At 41.8% G+C, this 21,881-nt stretch overlaps 1 protein-coding gene across 8 annotated transcripts in view; it reads right to left on the bottom strand.

Annotated features, from left to right (window-relative positions):
- LOC137372132 (collagen alpha-1(III) chain-like) overlaps positions 1-21,881 on the bottom strand; it is a 300,919-nt gene that overhangs the window by 56,467 nt on the left and 222,571 nt on the right. For all 8 annotated transcript variants that reach the window (XM_068035601.1, XM_068035603.1, XM_068035600.1 and 5 more), the window contains 3 exons: positions 18,915-18,968; positions 2,683-2,790; positions 2,487-2,540 (listed from right to left, as the gene is read on the bottom strand). In XM_068035601.1, coding sequence (XP_067891702.1) covers positions 2,487-2,540; positions 2,683-2,790; positions 18,915-18,968 — 216 coding nt within the window. The remainder of the gene's footprint in view (positions 1-2,486; positions 2,541-2,682; positions 2,791-18,914; positions 18,969-21,881) is intronic.

Raw genomic sequence — 21,881 nt, 5'->3', positions numbered from 1 at the left:
CCAGCACTGTATAGGCAAAGAATAGGGAGGAATGGGGAGTGAAGGCTATTCTTGGCCTACAGTGCTGTGCATTCTGCAAGTAGGTGGGGGGGGGGAGAGGGGTCAGGTTCCCGGGTGCTCTGCAAGGTGGGTGCGGGTCTTGGGTGCTCTGCAAAGAGGAGACTTTGATTTGGATGGCTGTATCAGGTGACCAAACAGTTGGGCGAGATGTTTGGTTGCCCATACTACTGGATGAGAACGTTGGCTATCAGCAAGGATAGGCACTGAGGGTCATCAGGGATTCTGACAGGAGAAGTAGCAAAAGGTTAGTTGCTAAGGCAGGGTTGGCTCTGCATCAATGGTATCTGTATGGCCACTGATCATCTAGCATGGGTCTCCTACACCCTGTCTTTTTGGACCCCCATGACATGATGCCCCGGTTCCTCCTGCGTAGCCGCTTGCAATCACTAAAAAGGAAAGGTGTGGAGCATTCACCTCGGTAGAACGAACGAGGTCATTAACCCCCTTGTGGCACTGGAGCCGCGTCCCGGGGAGTGATTCCACGGCTGCTGACGTCTTCTTGACTTCACTGAGGAAGAGGACCTCACACCTTTCCCTTGCAGCCTGGAGTAATATCTGGAGGGAAGCATCACTAAACCATGGGCCCACCCTGTGTCTTGTGCCTGCCATCCTGTGGGATCTGCCTTGGGGAGTTGGGGGTTCCAGAGTCACTGCAACACGAGTCTCAGCTTTGATGAGCCAGCAGCAAATGAGTGCAAGGAAGCAATGGAAGCAGGGCTGGCAGCCCTTTAAATATGGTGCCAGCACCTGCTCTGGAGTCATCTGACGCCATATTCGGTGTCTCGCATCCTGCTCCCGCCACGTTATTACATAATGGGGGTGCGGGGCCCATCCAAAGTGACCACGGTGGGCCAGCCACCCATGTGACAAGCGAGGACGGTGCACTCTTCCGGGTCCACCACTCGAACCCATGACGGACTCACTAAATCCAACCCAAATTGTGTGCAAGCTTCTTTCTACTAAAGATTGTGATTTCTGCATTGTATTCTTAAAGGAAACCATTGGAACGATCAGTTGTAATTATGGAAAGAAACATAATGGAACTTGTAGTGGAATCATAGTTTTGTTTATAGTCCTAACATTATCCACTGTGTGAATGCTTTGTGAATTATCTATATAACTTCAAATGATCCACTAACAGCTTCCACAATTTCTTTAATTGTACAACTGCATAGACCATGTTAATATTCAATGGATTATACAACTGCTGAAACCTACTGTCAGTTGTGTGATTAGCAACATAAGAACAGGAGTAGGCCATTCAGCCCCTTGAGCATGTCCATCCTTCAATTCAACCATGGTTGATCTGTATCATTGAAATCATAGAATCATAGAATGGTTACAGTCTAGAAGGAGGCCATTCAGCCCATCGTGTCCTTGACGGCTCTATAAGACCAACTCAGCTAGTCCCACTCCTCCATCCTTTCCCCATAGCTCTGCAAATATTTGCTCTTCATGTGCTTATCCAATTTCCTTTTGAAAGCCATGATTGAATTTCCCTCCATCACAGGTAATGCATTCCAGATCCTAAGCACTCGTTGTGTAAAGAAATTTTACTTCACGTCGCTGTTGGTTCTTTTGCAAATCAACTTAAATTGGTGTCCTCTTGTTCTCGACCTTTTTGCCAATGGGAACAGTTTCTCTCTATTTACTCTGTCCAGACCCCTCATGAATTTGAATGCTTCCATTAAATCTTCTTTTAACCTTCTCTTCTCGAAGGAGAACAACCCCAGCTTCTCCAGTCTATCCATGTAACCATTATACCTGGAACCATTCTCATAAATGTTTTCTGTGCCCTCTCTAAAGCCTTCACGTCCTTCCAGATATGCAATGCCCAGAATTGGACACAATACTCCAGATGAGGCCAAACCGGAGTTTCATAAAGGTTCATCATATCTTCCTTGCTTTTGTACTCTATGCCTCTATTTATTAAGCCCAGGATCCTGCATGCCTTTTTAACCACTTTCTCAACCTGCCCTTCCAACTTCAACAATTTGTGCATGTATACCCCAAGATCTCTCTGTTCCTGCACCCCCTTTAGAATGCACCCTTTATTTTATATTAGTTCTTTGGGAGAGATATGTACTTAGAAGAGCACAAATCTAATCATGATAAATATTTATGAATGATCCAGCTTAGTTCTTCCAGTGCAGTGGGGTACTTCATTAAAAATGATGAGAATATAAAGAAAATTTTACAAAATCTTTAACTGAACTATTTAGGTAAACATTTCATATATCTAATGCGGAAAGAAAGATATGGAATAAACATTGTACTCTTATAGATTAAATAACTAGATAAATGGATGGCTGATCATTATTTCTTCTACTTAATGCACAAGTAGTGCATATGCTTACTTAAAGTAGCTCGTAATAAACCTGAATAACTCAAATGAATTAGTGTTCAGTAATAATGTCAATACTTACAGGAGGACCTGGTGACCCACGATCCCCTTTTGACCCTTGGTTTCCAGGAAGGCCCTACAATAATTCAAAAAATTGATTTGATATCACTGAAAGTTGCAATTCATTTTCTTAGAAAGCAAAACACACATGATCATACATAATGATTGGTATTGTAAATATTTATTTAATAATTATGCAGTTTGGAATATTTGCTTACCAGTTGACCAGGAGAACCAATTGGACCCGCATGACCTGGTGGACCAGCATTACCTTTTGGCCCAGTGCTGCCATCAGAGCCTTTTGGACCAGGCGGCCCATCAAGACCCTAGTTAGTTAAAATATTAGGTTAGTCATGCACAGAACTAAAATTAAAGCACAATTTTCTACTTTAAATGCTGAGGGGTTAAATTGAATTTGCACCAGTTTTCTGCAAAAAAATATGCAACACAATCCCAACACATGTCCAGAGAAGTTAGCCTGTGGGTCGATTGACATTGGACCTCAGAGCTCATTTGCATTAATCAAGCTGTTGAAAATGGCTCTTAGATCTTTAAACATGCACAGGACTCTCATTTGCATATGCTAACCAGGCACCCAAAGATTGCAGGCAAGGGTGATAAGAGGAGCTATAACCCAAAATTGTGTTGGGATCACTTGCAGCGTGAATGGTTGGATGAGAACCCAACTTGATTTTCAGTGTCCTGGTGCCCATTCAATAAATAAAATGGTTGGGCTCTACCTAAAAATGTCCCCCAAAGTGGTTACAATTCCCTTAAGTGTATACGACTGCTGCAAGTGCATCAACAAGCTATAAAGAGCATGAAGAATGAAAAGTGAATGCACTAAACACATCATGCCTAGAGGCTAAAAGGCCCAGAAGAAGTAATTTTGCCTGTCAGAATTCAGCACCTTCTCAAAGTCAGATAAGAGAAATAGGTGTGGCTGTCTTTCAGGAAAGCACAAGTGTGTTGTACAGAAGAAGCAAACTGAAAACACTTTTCATAATATTTTCTTTAGCCCACCAACTAATAACATCCAAAAACTCATGAAATCAATTCAAGAAAATCCTGTGTCCACAGGGCAGAAGTTCCTTATTGCATGCAAACTGGGGGAATTGACACAAGTATTATAGTCCCCAGTGTTTATACCAGACACGTAGTAAAACGAAAGAATGAAATAACCAAGATATTTTTTAAAAAACAGGAAGTATCCACTTCGCAACTGCCTCTTCTAATTGTTAGCAGTTGCATCCAGAATCTAATCACTAAGGGAATCACATCTTAATGAGGTGCAAACAGCTGATTGAGACCGCTTGAATACCTGACTTTGCTTGAAATCAGCAGAGCTTTTTAAAATAAGTAAGGACAAAGAAACTACTTATTGGTCTGCCTGAAATAATCAGTGAGTTTAATACTTAAATGGTGCTTATGCAATTGACTCCTATGGGAATGAAAAATGGTTAGAACCATTTGCTCGATATAGTTGGCTACCTGTGCTGAAGCATGGACAGTGTAAGTGATGTATACTGTACCATTAATAGTGCTCACATGGTTTTACGAACATACAAATTAGGAGCGGAAGTAGGCCATTCGGACCCTCAAGCCTGCTCCGCCATTCAATAAGATCATGGCTGATATGTTTGTTTCTCAAATTCCACACTCCCATCTACCCCCGATAACCTTTGATTCCCTCCGCCTTACAAATATTCAATGCCCCCACCTCCATCACCTTCTGAGGCAGAGAGTTCCAAAGTCGCACAACCCTCTGAGAGAAAAGCAGATCTTTTCAGATATTCATGATTTGAATAAATTATCCAACCTCTGAGGCCTCCCACTTGTACAATGGGTTGGCCGAGGGACGGCTTGTTCATCTATCACTGCTGAAAGGAATTTAAAGGGCTCTAATCTGTGCAAGAATGCATTGCATTGGCAGTCAACCAGGTCAGGACATTGGCACAAATTACAAGGATAGGCAAACACACAATTTCTTAATCTTCGCTTGCACAAATCCTCCAATGAAAGCAATTCCACCAACAGGAACTTTCAAGCTCAAATTTCTGTTAAACTTGAACAGAACATAGAATTAAACAGGAAGTTAGAATATGGATTTGTCAATTACCAGAAACCATTGTGGAAGCACAGGCATGATGGTGCAAACTGATCTACTTTGTGCTGAAATTTGTGGGGGGGGGGGGCGGGTGCCCATTGCAACTGATGTTCTAGATTGTGCACTACTGTCTCTCTTACTGTATTCAGATTAAGATAATGCACCAAGATAAGACAATACATGGTGCATAGAATTATATCAACTAAAGTCAGTCAGGGTGACTTATGGCACACGGGATGATTCCATTTAACATTCTTCATATTCAGACTGATTTCACTTAGGTTGCAGGAAGAACCCAATGAAGATACATCTAGCTTCATCTAAGGGAAATTCTACATATTACAGGGTAGAAACACATCCTCATTGCACCTGTTTTACAGGCATAAAAAGGGTACAAAGAGAACCGATTTCAGGGCACAACATCCTGCAGCCATCTTCAGACATTTGGAGATTTAAAAATGACCGAATGGAATTTCTAAGTTTTACATCTTTTCATAAGTCCCACATGGCAGATTGGTTAGAAAAGTAAAAGCTCATGGGATGCAAGGGAAAGTGGTAAGTTGGATCCAAAATGGGCGCAGTGCCAGGAAGCAATGTTAGTGGTTGACTGGTGTATTTGTGACAGGAAGGTTGTTTCCAAAGGGGTTCTGCAGGGCTCAGTACTGGGGTCCCTTGCTTTTTGTAGTATATATCAATGATTTAGACTTAAATGTAGGGAACACAATTAAGAAGTTTGCAGATGATACAAAAATTGGCTGGATCTTAATGAGTTTTTTGTCACTGTCTTCACAAAGGAGAGGGTTGATGCAGACATTGTAGTTAAAGAGGAATGTGAAATATTAGATACAATAAGCATAATGAGAGAGGAAGTACTAGAGGGTCTGACATCCTTGAAAGTGGATGAATCGCCAGGACCAGATAGATTGCATCCCAGGTTGTTAAAGGAAGCCATGGAGGAAATAGCAGATGCGCTGAGGATCATCTTCAAATCCTCACCAGATACAGGCGAGGTACCAGATGATTGGAGGTCTGTGAATGTTGTACCATTGTTTAAAAAGGGTGCGAGGGATAGGCCAAATAATTATAGGCCAGTTAGTCTGACCTCGGGGGTGGGTAAATTGTTAGAATCAATTCTGAGGGACAGGATAAACTGCCACTTAGAAAGGGACAGATTAATCAGGGATAGTCAGCATGGATTTGTATGGGGAAGGTCGTGTCTTACTAACTTGATTAAGTTTTTTGAGGAAGTGACAGGGAGGATTGATGAGGGTAGTGCAGTGGATGTGGTCTACGTGGATTTTTAGTAAAGCATTTGACAAGGTCCCGCATGGCAGACTGGTCAGTAAAATGAAAGCCTATGGGACACAGGGGAATGTGGCAGGTTAGATCCAGAATTGGCTCAGGGACAGGAAACAAAGGGTAGTAGTCGACAGATGTTTTTGCGAATGGAAAGCTGTTTCTAGTGGCATTCCACAGGGCTCAGTACTGGGCCCCTTGCAGTTTGTGGTATATATTAATGATTTGGACTTAAATGTGAGAGGCATGATTGGGAAATTTGCTGAGGACACAAAAATTGGCTGTGTAGCTAATAGTGAAGAGGATAGCAGTAGACTCCAGAATTATATCAATGGTTTGGTTGAGCGGGCGAAAAAGCGGCAAATGGTATTCAATCCAGAGAATTGAAAGGGAGGAAATATTAGCTGTTTTAGCGGGCTTAAAAGTGGATAAATCCTCAGGGCCAGATTATATGTATCCCAGGCTGTTATGTGAGGCAAGGGAGGAGATAGCAGGGGCTTTGACACAAATTTTCAAATCCTCTCTGGCCACAGGAGGGGTACCAGAGGACTGGAAGACAGTGAATGTGGTACCATTATTCAAGAAGGGTAGTAAGGATAAACCAGGTAATTACAGGCCAGTGAGTCTAACATCAGTGGTTGGGAAAATATTGGAAAAAATTCTGAAGGACAGGATTAATCTCCACTTGGAAAGGCAGGAATCAATCAGGGATAGTCAGCATGGCTTTGTCAGGGGGAGATCGTGTCTAACTAACTTGATTGAATTTTTTGAGGAGGTGATTAGATGTGTAGATGAGGGTAAAGCAGTAGATGTAGTATACATGGATTTCAGTAAGGCTTTTGATGAGGTCCCAAATGGGAGATTGGTTAAGAAGGTAAAAGCCCATGGGATCCAGGGCAATTCGGCAAATTGGATCCAAAATTGGCTTTGTTGCAGGAGGCAGAGGGTAATGGTCGAGGGCTGTTTTTGCAATTGGATGCCTGTGACCAGTGGTGTACCACAGGGATCGGTGCTGGGACCCTTGCTGTTTGTAGTGTACATTAATGATTTAGATGTGAATATAGGAGGTATGATCAGTAAGTTAGCAGATGATATGAAAATTGGTGGTGTTGTAAATAGTGAGGAGGAAATCCTTAGATTACAGGGAGATATAGATGGGCTGGTAAGATGGGCGCAGCTGTGGCAAATGGAATTTTATCCTGAAAAGTGTGAGGTAATGCATTTTGGGAGGACTAACAAGGCAAGGGAATACACAATGGATGGTAGGACCCTAGGAAGTACAGAAAGACAGAAGGACCTTGGTGTACTTGTCCATAGATCACTGAAGGCAGCAGCACAGGTAGATAAGCTGGTTAGGAAGGCATATGGGATACTTGTCTTTATTAGCCGAGGCATAGAATATAAGAGCAGGGAGGTTATGATGGAGCTATATAAAACACTAGTTAGGCCACAGCTGGAGTACTGTGTACAGTTCTGGGCACCACACTATAGGAAGGATGTGATTGCACTGGAGGGCGCAAAGGAGATTCACCAGGATATTGCCTGGGCTGGAGCATTTCAGCCAGGAAGAGAGACTGAAAATGCTATGGTTGTTTTCCTTGGAGCAGGGAAGGCTGAGGGGGGACATGATTGAGGTGTACAAGATTATGAGGGGCATTGATAGGTTAGATAGGAGGAAACTTTTTCCCTTAGCGGAGGGGTCAATAACCAGGGGGCATAGATTTAGAGTAAGGGGCAGGAGGTTTAGAGAGAAATTTGAGGAAGCATTCTTTCACTCAGAGGGTGGTTGGAATCTGGAACGCACTGCCTGAAGAGGTGGTGGAGGCAGGAACCCTCACAACATTTAAGAAGTATTTAGATGAGCACTTGAAACGCCATAGCATACAAGGCTCTGGGCCAAGTGCAGGAATATGGGATTAGAATAGTTGGGTGCTATAAGGCCGGCACAGACACGATGGGCCGAAGGGCATGTTTCTGTGCTGTATAACTCTATGGCTCTATGACTAAGTGTGAGGTAATGCATTTTGGGAGGGAAAATAAAGCGAGGGAATATACAATAAACAGGAGGATATTGAGAGGGGTAGAAGAAGTGAGAGACCTTGGAAAACATGTTCACAGGTCACTGAAGGTGGCAGGACAGGTAGATAGAGTGGTGAAAAGGACTAAAACCAGTAGATTCATTAGGTGAATCCCTAGCAGAAAACAAAAGAAATTCTATCCCTTTATCCCAAACATGGGGATATTCATGAAGGATGCCCTGATCATCGTTTTGAGGATCTGATGGTACCTTTCTAAAGCTCCTTGTGTCTGTGGGTAGTATGCTGAAGGCTTTAAATGCGTTACACCAAAATTACCCATAACTTCCTGAAAGATTTTAGACATAAAATTGGAACCTTGATCTGACTGAATCTCAATCGGTAATCCATATCTAGTGATGAACTGGATTAACTTCTCTACCACTACCCTAGCAAAAATTGTTCTCAAGGGAATGGCCTCTGGGAACCGAGTAGCCATATCCATGATAGTGAGCATTGGTATCCTGCTTTTGTTTTCGGTAAAGGTCCCACACAGTCTACCAATACCCTACTAAATGGTTCCCCAAAAACTGGTACGGGAATTAGAGGTGCTGGTTTTATGGCAGGTTGCAGTTTTCCCACAATTTGGCATGTATGGCACGTTTTACAAAACTGCACCACATCCTTGGAAAGACCTGGCCAATAGAAATGTTGACTTATGTGTGATTGTTCTTCCAGATCCCACATGTCCTGCTATAGGAATTTCATGGGCTATCCTTAATAGTTCCCGGCAATACTTTGGCGGTACCACTATCTGATGAACAACCATCCATTCTTCATCCGCAGGTCTATGAGGAGGTCTCCACTTCCTCATCAGTATCCCATCAGTATCTCACTCCTAATATAATAGCCTTCTGGAACTCCAGGTTCTGTTTGAGCTGATTGTACCACTTTATTTAACTCTGTATCAGCTTGCTAAGCCGTGATCAGAGAAGACTTATTAAACATTTCCTTTGGATTAACCAAATCCCCAAAGAAATTTTCAGATATTCGACTCTCCGAAGTTGGTGCCAATTTTACCTCTGACAATGGAACTTGTTTAGCCATTGCTTGGGTCACTAAACATGAAGGAAAATTTCCTGGAAACTTTTCCTGCAACTGTTTTGTCTCTTTAACTTCACTTGGTTTTTCCGCGACTTCTGGAGAAGCTATTAATTTTGCTCCAGCCAAATCATTCCCTAGGATTAAGTCACCTCTGTCTACTGGCAAACTATGGACAACTTCCACAGTTCCAGACATTAGGTCACACTGTAATTGCACCCGATACAAAGGTATGGATATATGCTCCCTGCCAATACCATTCACTAAAACCTTAGCATTCAGTGTGCTATCTGGTGGAAATGTTATGCCGTTGCCCAACAAAACAGTTTGGTTTGGTATAACTATAGGTTGTCTGTCTCATTTGAGGGATAAGGAGTTACTTTTCCTTTCAACAAGAATTCCCTATAACTCTCAGGTATCTTATTCACAACCCCACCACTCACAGTGGTTTTTGTATTTAGCCTTACAGCTGCCATCAGAGCTACAGCTTGATCTGCTGTACTCTCAGTCACGGTCCCTTTCTCTGTATGGGCTTTGTGTACCCCAATGAGTACCATGGGTTTACCCTGCAACTTCCAGCATTCCACACAAAGGTGTCCCACCTTATGACAATGGTAACATTCAGGCTTGCAGACCTCACTTCAACTCTTAGCACCTTCCTTTCTGGCCTGAAGAGGAGATCCTAGGGTTTTCCCAGCTGTCCCTTCTTGTCCCAGGCTACTTGCCTTCCTTTCACCCTCCCATCTTCTATCCTTCTCGGGTTTGTGGGGGTGACAGACAAAGAGTTTGGGCTTATACAGAAGCTTATAATCATCAGCAATTTCCACTGCCTGTCTGGCCTTTGAAACCTTCTGGTTCTCTACATAGGTTCTTGGAGGGTACATGGAGGGAGTGAATGTTTTAATTCTTTCAGGAGAATTAGTTCCTTAAGATTCTCATACATGGCTTCCATCTTTAGTGCCCATATCCAACAATCAAAATTAGTTTACTTTACCCTCTCAAATTCTATACAAGTCTACCCAGACAATCTCCAGAGGATCTGAAATTTCTGTTGGTATGCTTCAGGGACTAACTCATTCCCAGCTAGAATAGCCTTTTTTACCATCCCAATCTGCAGAAGTCTTTTCAGAAGGCATGGCATAAAATTCATGAGCTCTGCCCATCTACCTGCTTTGCATAAACCCTGTCTAGCTTTCCTTTGGCCACTTCACCTGTTTGGCTAGCTTTTCAAAAAAAATGAATAATGCCTCTAAGTCCCTTTCCTCAAACTTAGGGAGGGCTTGTACACATTTATACAGCTCTCCACTGGGTCCTGTGCTAGAGCCAGATATTTCCTCACCGGAACTTTAACTGGAATCAAGATCATCCCTTTGTCTTAGTTCCATCTTTTTAACTTCAAATCCCCTTCCTTCTCTTTGAAATGCTCTCTCTTTTTTCCCCTTTCTTCTTTTTCAAATTCATTGTTAATTCTTTTTCATTGCCAATTCACTTTCAAGCTCAAGTTTTTTTTCAATCCTTTTCCTTCTGTTCAAGTTTTTTCATTTGTACTTATTTAGAGATACAGCACTGAAACAGGCCCTTTGGCCCACCAAGTCTGTGCCAACCAACAACCACCCATTTATACTAATCCTACATCAGTCCCATACTCCCTACCACAACCTCACCATTCACCTACCTACACTAGGAACAATGGCCAATTTACCTATCAACTTGCAAGTCTTTCGCTGTGGGAGGAAACCAGAGCACCCAGCAGAAACCCACGCTGTCACAGGGAGAACTTGCAAACTTCACACAGGCAGTACCCAGAACTGAATCCAGGTCGCTAGAGCTGTGAGGCTGCGGTGCTAACCACTGTGCCGTCCATAACTAACCTGTCTCACGACGGTCTAACCCCAGCTCACGTTCCCTATTAGTGGGTGAACAATCCAACGCTTGGTGAATTCTGCTTCACAATGATAGGAAGAGCCAACATCGAAGGATCAAAAAGCGACGTCGCTATGAACACTTGGCTGCCACAAGCCAGTTATCCCTGTGGTAACTTTTCTGAAACCTCCTGCTTAAAACCCAAAAGGTCAGAAGGATCATGAGGCCCCACTTTCACAATCTGTATTCATACTGAAAATCAAGATCAAGTGAGCTTTTGCCCTTCTGCTCCATGGGAGGTTTCTGTCCTCCCTGAGCTCGCCTTAAGACATCTGCGTTCTGGTGTGACAGGTGTAGTGCCCCAGTCAAACTCCCCACCTGCCACTGCCCCCGGAGCGGGTCGCACCCGATTTGCGTGAAATAAATTGAAGATCCTGCCTGGCTGCCTGAGAGAAAGCAGGCCATGTTCCATCCAATAATTAATCAGATAAGGGGAGACCATGAAGGGACAGTTAATGTATTAAACCAACATTGTTTTTTGAAATTATGTAGAGAGTTTTGATAGATTGGCATGAAATGTAACGTTTTCCTCTCATTTATTTTTGTTTTGATTTTCCACATTCAAGGCCAATAAATTCAACAACTGCTGGTGATTGTTTTAATTCATTTACTATTTCCATGGCACAACAGTAAGCCAGCATTCAATAATACAAAAGCAAAATGCTGCGGCTGCTGGAAATCTGAAACAAAAACAGAAATTGCTGGAAATAGTCAGCAGGTCAGGCAGTATCTGTGGAGAGAAAAACAAAGTTAATGTTTCAGGTCCATGGGGCCTTTCATCAGAACTGGGATAAGATAGAAATGTAATAGGTTTTGAGTAAGTGAAAAAGGGGAGGGGAGAAAGAAGAAAAAGAGAAGGGCTGTGATAGGGTACAGGGCAGGACAGATTAAATGACAAAAGGTTTCATGGTACAAAGCCAAGGGGAGTCATAATGGGGCCAGTAAAGAAACAAAAGATATATCTGGATGAGGTGTAAATGGCAGGATGGTAACCATCCAAATGCAAAGTAAAGAGATCAAGAAAGAAACAAATGTGGGGCGGGGTGCGGTGGGGGTGGGACAAAGCAGCAAAAAAAACACGAGAAAAGAATAAAATGGGGGGAGAAGTCATGATCTAAAATTATTGAACTCAAGTTGAGTCTGGAAGGTTGTAAAATGCCCAAATCAACCAATATAAGCCCACAGACTCCCACAGCTACCTGAACTACACTTTTTCACAGCCCACTTCCTGTAAGGACTCAATTCCATTCTCCAAGTTTCTCCGTCGCATCTGTTTGGACAATGCAACCTTCCATGCTAGCACTTCCAATATGTTTTCCTTTATCCTCAACCGAAGAATCCCCCCTACTGTGGTTGACAGGGCCCTCAACCATGTCTGATCTATTTCACATACTTCTGCTCTCACCCCTTCCCCTCCCTCCTAGAACCATGATGGGGTTCCCCTTGTCCTCACCTTCCACCCCTCCAGTCTCCATATTCAATGGATCATCCTCCGCCATTTCTGCCAGCTCCAGCGTGAGGCCACCACTAAACACATCTTCCCTTGCCATTTCAGCATTCTGAAGGGTCCATTCTCTCCATGACATCCTAGTGCACTCCTCAGTCACCCCCAAAACCTGCCCCCTTTACTCCAGCATGTTTCCATGCAAGCATAGCAGATGCAACACCTGCCCTTTTACCTCCTACCTTCTCATTGTCCAGGGCCCAAACATTCTTTCCAAGTGAAATAGTCATTTACTTGTACTTCATTCAATTTAGTATACTGTCTTCGCTGTTCACAATGTGGTCTCCTCTACATTGGGGAAATTAAACGCAGACATTTTGTGGAACTTCTATTCAGTCCTCAAGCACAGCCCTGAGCCACCGTGCTCGCACTGACCTTTCTGTCCTTGGCTTCAATAGCTCTGTATTGTTTGTCAGTGAGTGAGGTGTTTTTCCACCAATTCAGGGAAATTAAAACTAATACTATCATTCCATAATAATCCAGTGGTAAAAAATGTAGATTGCTCACCTTTGGCATTCTATATGAGGCGGCATAGTGGCGCAGTGGTTAGTACAACAGCCTCACAGCTCCAGCAACCTGGGTTCGGTTCTGGATACTACCTGTGCGGAGTTTACACGTTCTCCCTGTGATTGCATGGGTTTCTGCCAGGTGCTCTGGTTTCCTCCCACAGCCAAAGACTTATAGGTTGCTAGGCAAATTGGCCATTGTAAATTGCCCCTAGTGTAGGTAGGAGAATTGAGGGAAGATGGGGATGTGGTAGGGAATATGGGATTAATGTAGGATTAGTATAAATGGGTGGTTGATGGTCAGCACAGACTCAGTGGGCCAAAGGGCCTGTTTCAGTGCTGTATCTCTATATCACACACTTCTTGCATAAGGTTAAGCTTTGGTTTATCGGAAGTTCAGGGTTGCCAATAAGAGTTGGGGTTTTTTGCATTAGAAATGCAGAAAGTATTGGGACGGTTTCCACCCCCATTAAATAATTGGTAATTGTTCTGAAATCATCTGCATTAAACATTCAGCATTTGAAACCTGGAGGTTGCATTCCAGGTACGGAGTAACACAAGGTACAACTACAGATGCCACTACAAAATTGCAATCCAATCCTATACCCTGTGCTCATGCCTGCAAGGCCACACAAAAACAGCCTCACAAGTGAGTCCCTTAATTCTCTGTTAAACCTATATCAGAGTATCAACTAGAAAGTATTAGAAAGTATTTACAGTACAGAAACAGGTCATTCCACTTAACAGATCTATGTCAGTATTTATACTCCACACCCTTCTTCATCGAGCTCCTCTCAACATATCCTTCAATTTCTTTCTCTCTCACATGCTTACCTATCCCCATGCCCTATAAGTGCATTTATGCTATTCACCTCAACTACTCCTTGTGATAGCGAGTTCTGCATTCTAACCACTTCAGTGCAGTACTGAAGGATTGCTGCTCTGTCAGAGGTGCCGTTTTTCGGATGAGATGCTAAACCAAGGCCCCATCTATATAGTGTTTTGAAAATTGCATTGTGCATTTTGTTCATTTGAGGCTACTATACATATATGCCAGCAGAGGGGCTGGAAAGTGAAAGTAAAAGAATAAAGAAGATTCCATTGTTTTCAACAGCATGCAGTCTCATCTCTTTTAGAGACAGATTTTTAATTAGTAATGGGTTGAAGGGTTATGTAGAACGTACAGGAAAGTGGAGTTGAGGCCAAGATGAGATCAGCCATGTATTGTAGCAAGCTCGAGGGGCTGAATTGCCGACTCCTGCTCCTAGTTCTTGTGTTCTTACTAAACTTGGCTAAATCATACTTCAGTCCTGACGACACCATAATGATAATGAGGTAAATAGAAAATGGATAGTGAAAAACAGGAAACATTGCTTCCAGGTATGGAACTTTTGGAAGGTTTTTGGCTGCTTTCTGAAGACAGCATTTTAGGTTGGAGACTGTCTTAGACACACACAGGAAGCTTGTACTGTGTATACACATGCACTGATCTCTCCAAAATAACTATCCAATCAAAAAAAAAATTTAATCTTGGATCACTGTGGAGAAGTTTCCTCTGAAAAGAATGTGATCCTTCATCATGCATTATCACTGTGTTGCTGATCAATATGGCCATGTCTATGCCCAGTATACCACCTTTTGATGAACATTCAGAGCCATTATCCGTATTCCCACATTGGCAAAAGTGGCTGCGACATTTCAAGGCAATTTCGCAGTCACAGATGTCAAAAGACTATGGAGGTGAAGAATTGGAAGATATAGTTGAGACAATTATGCCTGAGCAAAATGACTACTACTTAGCAAAATGTGTGCTAACAACAACTTACTTAACACCCAAGAAAACTACCATATACAAACCATTGTCTTCCAGTGCACTAAGCAAGAAGAAAGCAAAACAATTGACCAATATTGCACGTGATTGAGGCAACTAGCAACCAATGTGACTATATTGATGTTGAGCATTTTGAACAGGAAATCAAAACACAATTAATTAAACGCTGTCTCTCCAGTCAACTCCTTTGAAAAGCACTCGGAAAAGACAGAACGCTGTCAGAGCTTTTGGAGTTAGCAAGATGCTTTCAGAGTCCAGAGCTACTGAAGTTGAGGCTTCTAACAGTAACTACCACGCTACAAATTCAACCCCTGTGAACACTGTTCATCGCTCATGTGCCAGGAAACCACCTGCAAAACAATAACAGCCATCTCACAGAGTTGCAACTTGTCCAAAGAATGTTTCCACAGTAGCGGTGCTTACCCAGACTGGACAGAGTGTTTTGTTACTGTAAACAGTGTAAAGTCTGTGGAAAACCCAACCACTTTGCTTGTGTTTGTCGCTCATCAGCAAAATCAACTACTAAGACCAATACCAACAAAAGGGTGCCAAGTATGAGTACCACAGCAAAAATGCAAGAGAATGTAACCACCGTAGAGGCGGATGACCCTGAACATACTTTTGTCCTCTCTCTCAGACACAGCAAATAGCCTTGTGTGACAGTGACCATTGGCTGCTCGGACGTAGATGCTCCAAAGATATAGAAGCGCATGTCAATGTCATGAGAGACAAAACATTCAACAAACCTCAGAATAGCCCCATCCTCTGCAAACCAGGGAATACAAAAAATTTCCCTTACAACAGCGACAAACGACTGATATTTCTCAGGACATTTGAAACACCAGTCTCATTCAAAGACACTAGATTCAATGCTCTATTCCATGTCCTATCTGGAGAATGTGACAAGATTATTGGTTTCAACACAGCAACAGATCTGCACACGATTACAGTTACATACGTAATGCCCATGCATAACAAAAACATTCTCGAACTGTATGCTGATCGCTTCACTGGTATCGGAAACCTGAAAGATGTTACATACAAGCTGCATGTCGACCCTAATGTGCCCCTAGTTGCGCATCAGTGGTGACGAATACCATTTCATGTCAGAAAACAGACAGAGAAGGAACTTCAATGCCTACTTGATCTTGACATTATTGCGAAGGTTGGGGATGAGCCTACCCCTGGGTATGATACCCTGGGTATCACCCAGACAAGTTGTCAAGAAAGCCAAGACTGAGAACCAGATTAAAATCTGCATTGATATGCAATCACCAAACCAAGCCACACAACGAGAAAGACACTTGACACCAACAATCGATGATATCATAGAGAGAGTGAATGGTGCTAAACACTCTGCTAAACTTGACCTCAATGCAGGCTACCATCAAATTGAGCTTTAGAAGAATCAAGACATTTGACTGTATTCTCCACTAGCATCAGACTTTTTTGATACAAGAGGTTCAACTTTGGAGTCAATTCAGCAGCTGAGGTATTTCAGCACATGATCCAATCTGCACTTCAAGGGCTTGAAGGCACGCTGAGCATCAGTGATGACATTTTCATCCATGGTTGCACGGAAAGGGAACTTGGGACATGTTTGCAATGTCTCAGAGACTGTAACATCACCTTGAACAAAGACAAGTGCTTGTTTAATGAAAGCAGAACTGAATTCTTTGGTCATGTGTTTAGTGGTGAAGTAGTATCACCTGATCCGCAGAAAGTTGAAGCCATTGCAAACACTGTGGATCCTACAAATGTGCAAGAAGTCTGGAATCTGCTAGGAGTCATCACGTACTGTAGTCATTTCATTCCTGACCTTGCTAAGCTATCTGCCCCCCTGCTCAATCTGACAAAAGAGACCACCAGTTGGGAATGAATTAAATCACACAAACAGGCGGTACACCAGATCAACAACGTTTGTCAGCAAGTTGCACAAATGCCTATTTTGACCCTGAGAAAACCATCCAGCTAGTTGTGGAATGCAGCTCAGTTGGCTTAGGTGCAGTTCTTGTACAGAAAGACAAGACAGGTAACCCAACAATCGTTGCAATGGCAAGCAGCTCGTTAACACCCATACAGCAACATTATTCACAGAGAGAGAAGTGCTTTCAATCTCATGGGGTATCTTACACTTTCATCTCTACTTATATGGAAGTGTGTTTAAATAATAACTGATCATAGACCACTAGTGAGTTTGTTCAACAATCCACATAGCAAACTACCCACTCAAATAGAACATTGGATACTCAAACTACAAGAGTACAAGTTCCATGTTGAGTATCATCCAGGCAAGCTCAACCCAGTGGACTATCTTTCACAACATCTGTTGCTGACAGTCAGTCCTGCTAGTCATGAGGAAAAGGTTGCTGAACAACATCTTAACCACCTAGGTATAAATGCGGTACCAAAGTTTCTAAAACTGACATCAAAGCAGCAACAAACAAGATGAAGCTTTACAATTATGTATGAAGGAAACAGAATCATGAAACTGGAAAGGTGCGATAAAGAAAGCGTCTACACATTACAAGGTGTTCACAATGTTCGAAATGAGCTCACTGTTACAACTACATCTGATCTCCTGTTCTGCAACAACTGTATTGTCATTCCACACTCATTGAGGGAATGTTTTGTCAATATGGCACATGAAGGACATCAGGGAATTGTCAAAACCTTCTTAGGGAAAAGGTATGGTTCCCAGGAATTGGCCACAATGGTAGAACACAAAATCAGTGTTTGTTATGTCAAGCAACCACAATGTTAAACCTTCATGATCCTCTCAAGATGTCTGAACTACCTCTAGGACCATGGATTGAAGTCAGCGTTGACTTTGCAGATTTGCCCACAGATGAACACCTGCTTGTTGTTACTGACGACTACAGCAGATTCCCAATTATGGAATTAGTTTGTCAACTTCAACGAAAGCAGTCATCCCAAAGCTTAACCAGATCATTGCCTTGTTTGGAATCCCTCAAACAGTAAGTAGTGACAATGGACTGCCATTCAACAGTGATGAGTTCAGCAAATTTGTGAACTACCTAGGGTTCACTCATTGTAAAATCACACCCTATTGGCCAAGAGCTAATAGAGAAGTGGAGGGATTTATGCAAACTTTGAAAAAAGTGATACGTACTGCTGCAACTGAGAACAAATCATGGAAGCAAGAGCAAGAGCTATATCACTTTCTCCATAATTACATCCTCATTCGACTACTGGAAACCCTCCAGCTACACTCATCTTTGCACATCCTATGTGTCCTCTTGAGCTACCCTGTGGAGCTAATGATCAACATATACATGAACACAATCGAGAACAGAAGGATCGAATGAAGGTAAATGCAAAACGAAACATGAAATTTAGAGCTACACCGCTAAAGCTAAGAGATAAAGTACTCATAGAATGTGAAGGTCATATTGGAAAGCAAACAACCCCTTATGATATCCAACCACTTGTTGTGACCAACACAAAAGGATCAATGATCACTGCTAAACACTGAAAACACCACTCGTAAGCATTGAATTCGATTCTGACATCGACATCTCAGATGAAGAACATGAGTCAAATGAGACTACATCTGATGTCAGACAATATCCTACTCATGAAAGAAAATGTCCATCATACTATGTTACTATGTTACAAAGTGAACTATTTAAGTTTATTGTTTACATTTTTGGAAACAAACCATTGAAACATGCTATATCTCTCATTTACTAAGAAGAGGAGGGATGTAGTGTTTTGAAAATTGCAATGTGAATTTTGTTCATTTGAGGCTACTATGCACACATACCAGCAGAGGGGCTGGAAAGTGAAAGTCAAAGAATAAAGAAGAAACCATTGTTTTCAACAGTACGCAGTCTCATAACTCTACTAAACTCGGCTAAATCTTACTTCAGTCCCGAGAACACCACAGTCTGGCCTCTCAGGTAGATGTAAAAAGCCCATAGTACTATTTCAAAGAAGAACAGGGGAGTTATTCCAGTATCCTTCCTACAAAATCTAACATGATGTACTCATCTATATTGAAGTTCATTTGCTACTAATTCTAATCTGTCCTGAAATGATCTAAAAGCTAATTTCTGCCTGGCAGTAAATTATAATAATTAATATTTCAAATATAGGCACCATGTTTAAAATATTCCACAGAGCCTTTGTTAAGTGTCTACTCACTGGAGGCCCAGGAAATCCACTAGGACCTTTGGGACCAAATTCTCCTCGTTCACCCTGGAAGAAATAATTTAGCATGTTATTAAAATAATTGAAAATTAATTTTATCTGGTCATATTACAGGTATTTGACATATCACTGTTAACTGCATAACAATTGTGCTTAATTATACACAAGTGGAGGGCATTAATTAGCGTTTCATTTGAGCACATATAAAGAGACATTTACTGAAACTGGGGTGGGGTTGGGCTAGGAGGTTTCACTCTGTAAATAAATGTTACACTGAGTAAAGATTGTTCCAGTACTATCCTTCACCAACTGGATTTCTGCAGTATAAAATGGTGGCAGAGGATGGTTGCCTAAAGGTGAAGGTAGGAAACTAAGAAAAAAATTCAGACAGAAGACTACAATCCTTGTAGCCATTGTGACAAATGGAAGAAAGCAAGTGTAAATTGTTGAGGTATGATTTCTCAGAGTCTGAATCATATGACCAGTGGAAGAATGAAGTGGATATGTGGACATGGGTTACATCTCGACCAAAGAGAAAACAAGGTATGGCCTTGGCATTGTCGCTTCCTGCCAGAAGTAAAATCAGAAATAAAGTATTTTGTGAACTGGATGCACATCAGTTGGATACTGATGAAGGTTTGAATCTTTCATTAGATTCTTGGATGAAATTTACAAGAAAAATGATCTATTAAATGCCTAAGAGGCATGGTCAGATTTCAGAAAACAGATGGTTATTCAATGGAGGAATAAATCATGGACGTTAACAGACTGTATAAAAGATTGGGGAAATTCAATTTAGTGATCTCTAGTTCAGCACTAGCATTTAAATTGCTAGATTGTGCTAGGTTGTCATATATGGATAGGCTCCTGGTTCTAATTGGTGATTGGTTCTTGGAGAGATACTCCTGTTGGAACAGATGTCTGCTGCCTTGAAAAATTCCTGGGGAAACAATCATTTTCTGCAGCCTTGGTAGAACAAATGGGTCATTCTGCTGTGACACAAAGAATAGAAGACTCAATGATTTCTGGATTTCAAAATGGTGCAGATACGGAACTTCGGCATCAGTACAATGGAAGAGTTCCAGACAGATGGAATGAGGATCAAAGCACATTTAGTAATCTGGCTATTACAGCAGAAGACAGAATTAGAACAGCAATGATAGGTGAATGAATGCGAGGAATGCCCAATGAACAGTTAATAGGCGCTTCAGGTGCAACTCAAAGTATCATTGGGTGATGAACTACTCAAAGCAGAGAGGCAGGGTCCTTAAAATAACACATGACACAGAAAACTCTGAGGCGGAAGATGATAATAATGAATCCAAATGAATTGTATGAGTAACAAGGAGTTTTAGTCCTGTGATGAATGTGCTAGTTGCAGACTCATTCAACTGTGCTATATTAGATAGTGCTTGCACTTCTACAATAAGTGGAAAAGATTGGTTAAAATGTTATCTAGATTCAGTCAGTATTGAGGATCAATGCAAGGTTAAGGACTATAAAAGTACTACCAGCTTCATATTTGGTGATGATAACACATTGAGGTCACTAAAAAGTTGTAATGCCATTTAAATAATTGGAATAAGACACTTTATTAGTACTGATGTAGTCTCTAGTAAGACAGCTTTGCTTTTTAGTACACCTTCTTTGAAAAAGGCACAAATGAAATTTGACATGGAGCATGTTAAGGCAATTGTTTTTGGAAAATCAGTGGATCTGCAGTTTACCCAATCAGGCCATTATTTTAGCCCCTTATCAAAACCTGGTGTTTTTCATCAGAGTGTTAGACAAGTATTAATGGCATCAGGTGATAAGAATCAGAGAGAGAAATAACAAATTGTCTTAAAGCTACATTGGCAATTTTCTCACCCTACCTGTCAAAGATTAAAAACCCAGCTAAAGTTGCAGGTCTGGTTGATGAAGAATATATAAGGTTAATAGAAGAGATTAATGAGAACTGTGAAATCTGTAACAAGTTTCAGAGGACTCTGCCATGTCCATTGTGAGCCTTTCATTGGTACGTGAGTTTAACGAGGTAGCTGGCATGATGTAAAGGTACGGGACAAAGACAGAAATATTTTCATTCTACATTTTATACACCTGGCAATCAGTTTTAGTCTTTCTACAATAATACATAGTGAGGACAAAATGGTGATTATATACAAAATCATGGAGAAATGGATAAGGACCAGACTTGGGGCACCAGCTAAGTCTCTGACTGATAATGGAGGGGAATTTGCCAATGACTCATTCAGAGACATGTGTGAAAACATGAACATTATGGTCATGAATATTGCAGCTGAAATTCCTTTCAGCAATGGGCTCTGAAAGGAATCATGTGGTGATCGATGAAATGCTACATAAAATCTTAGCTGATTAATCAGACTGCAAGGTGACCACTGCCCTTGCATGGGCACTTCATGCAAAGAATTCTTTTCAAATGGTTGGAGGGTACAGTCCCTATCAACCGGTCTATGGACGCAAATTTAATTTGCCTTCTGTGCTGTGTGATAATCCTCCTGCTCTAGAAGGTACTACAATTAGTTCTATTTTTTCTGCACATTTGAAAGCTTTGCATGCAGGGAGATGGGCTTTCATCAAGGCTGAGGTCTCGAAGAAAATTCAGAGAGAACATAAGACAATCTGAGACAAAATTTAATTCAGGAGATTTGATGTATTATAAAAGAGAGGGTTATAGGGAATGGAAAGGTCCTGGTAAGGTAGCAGGTCATGTGGTAAGACAGTAGCTATCAAACATGGCAATAATACCATTAAGCTTCATTCCTCATGATTAATCAGGATTAACTACAAAGTCTCAGACTCTGAGCAGCTGATAGAAGTAAATGAAGCAGCTTGTACCTCAAAGCTCATGTGTTTTGTGATGAAGGTCCTGAGGAACAGAAGACAGTAGATTAAGGGCTGGATATCAGTAATGTGAGCGATCATGACACACAGGATAGG

The sequence above is a fragment of the Heterodontus francisci genome, chromosome 7 (genome assembly GCF_036365525.1).
Source record: "Heterodontus francisci isolate sHetFra1 chromosome 7, sHetFra1.hap1, whole genome shotgun sequence".
NCBI lineage: Eukaryota > Metazoa > Chordata > Chondrichthyes > Heterodontiformes > Heterodontidae > Heterodontus > Heterodontus francisci.
Note: the sequence above shows the minus strand (reverse complement) of the source record. Positions and strands in the feature narration are given on the sequence as shown.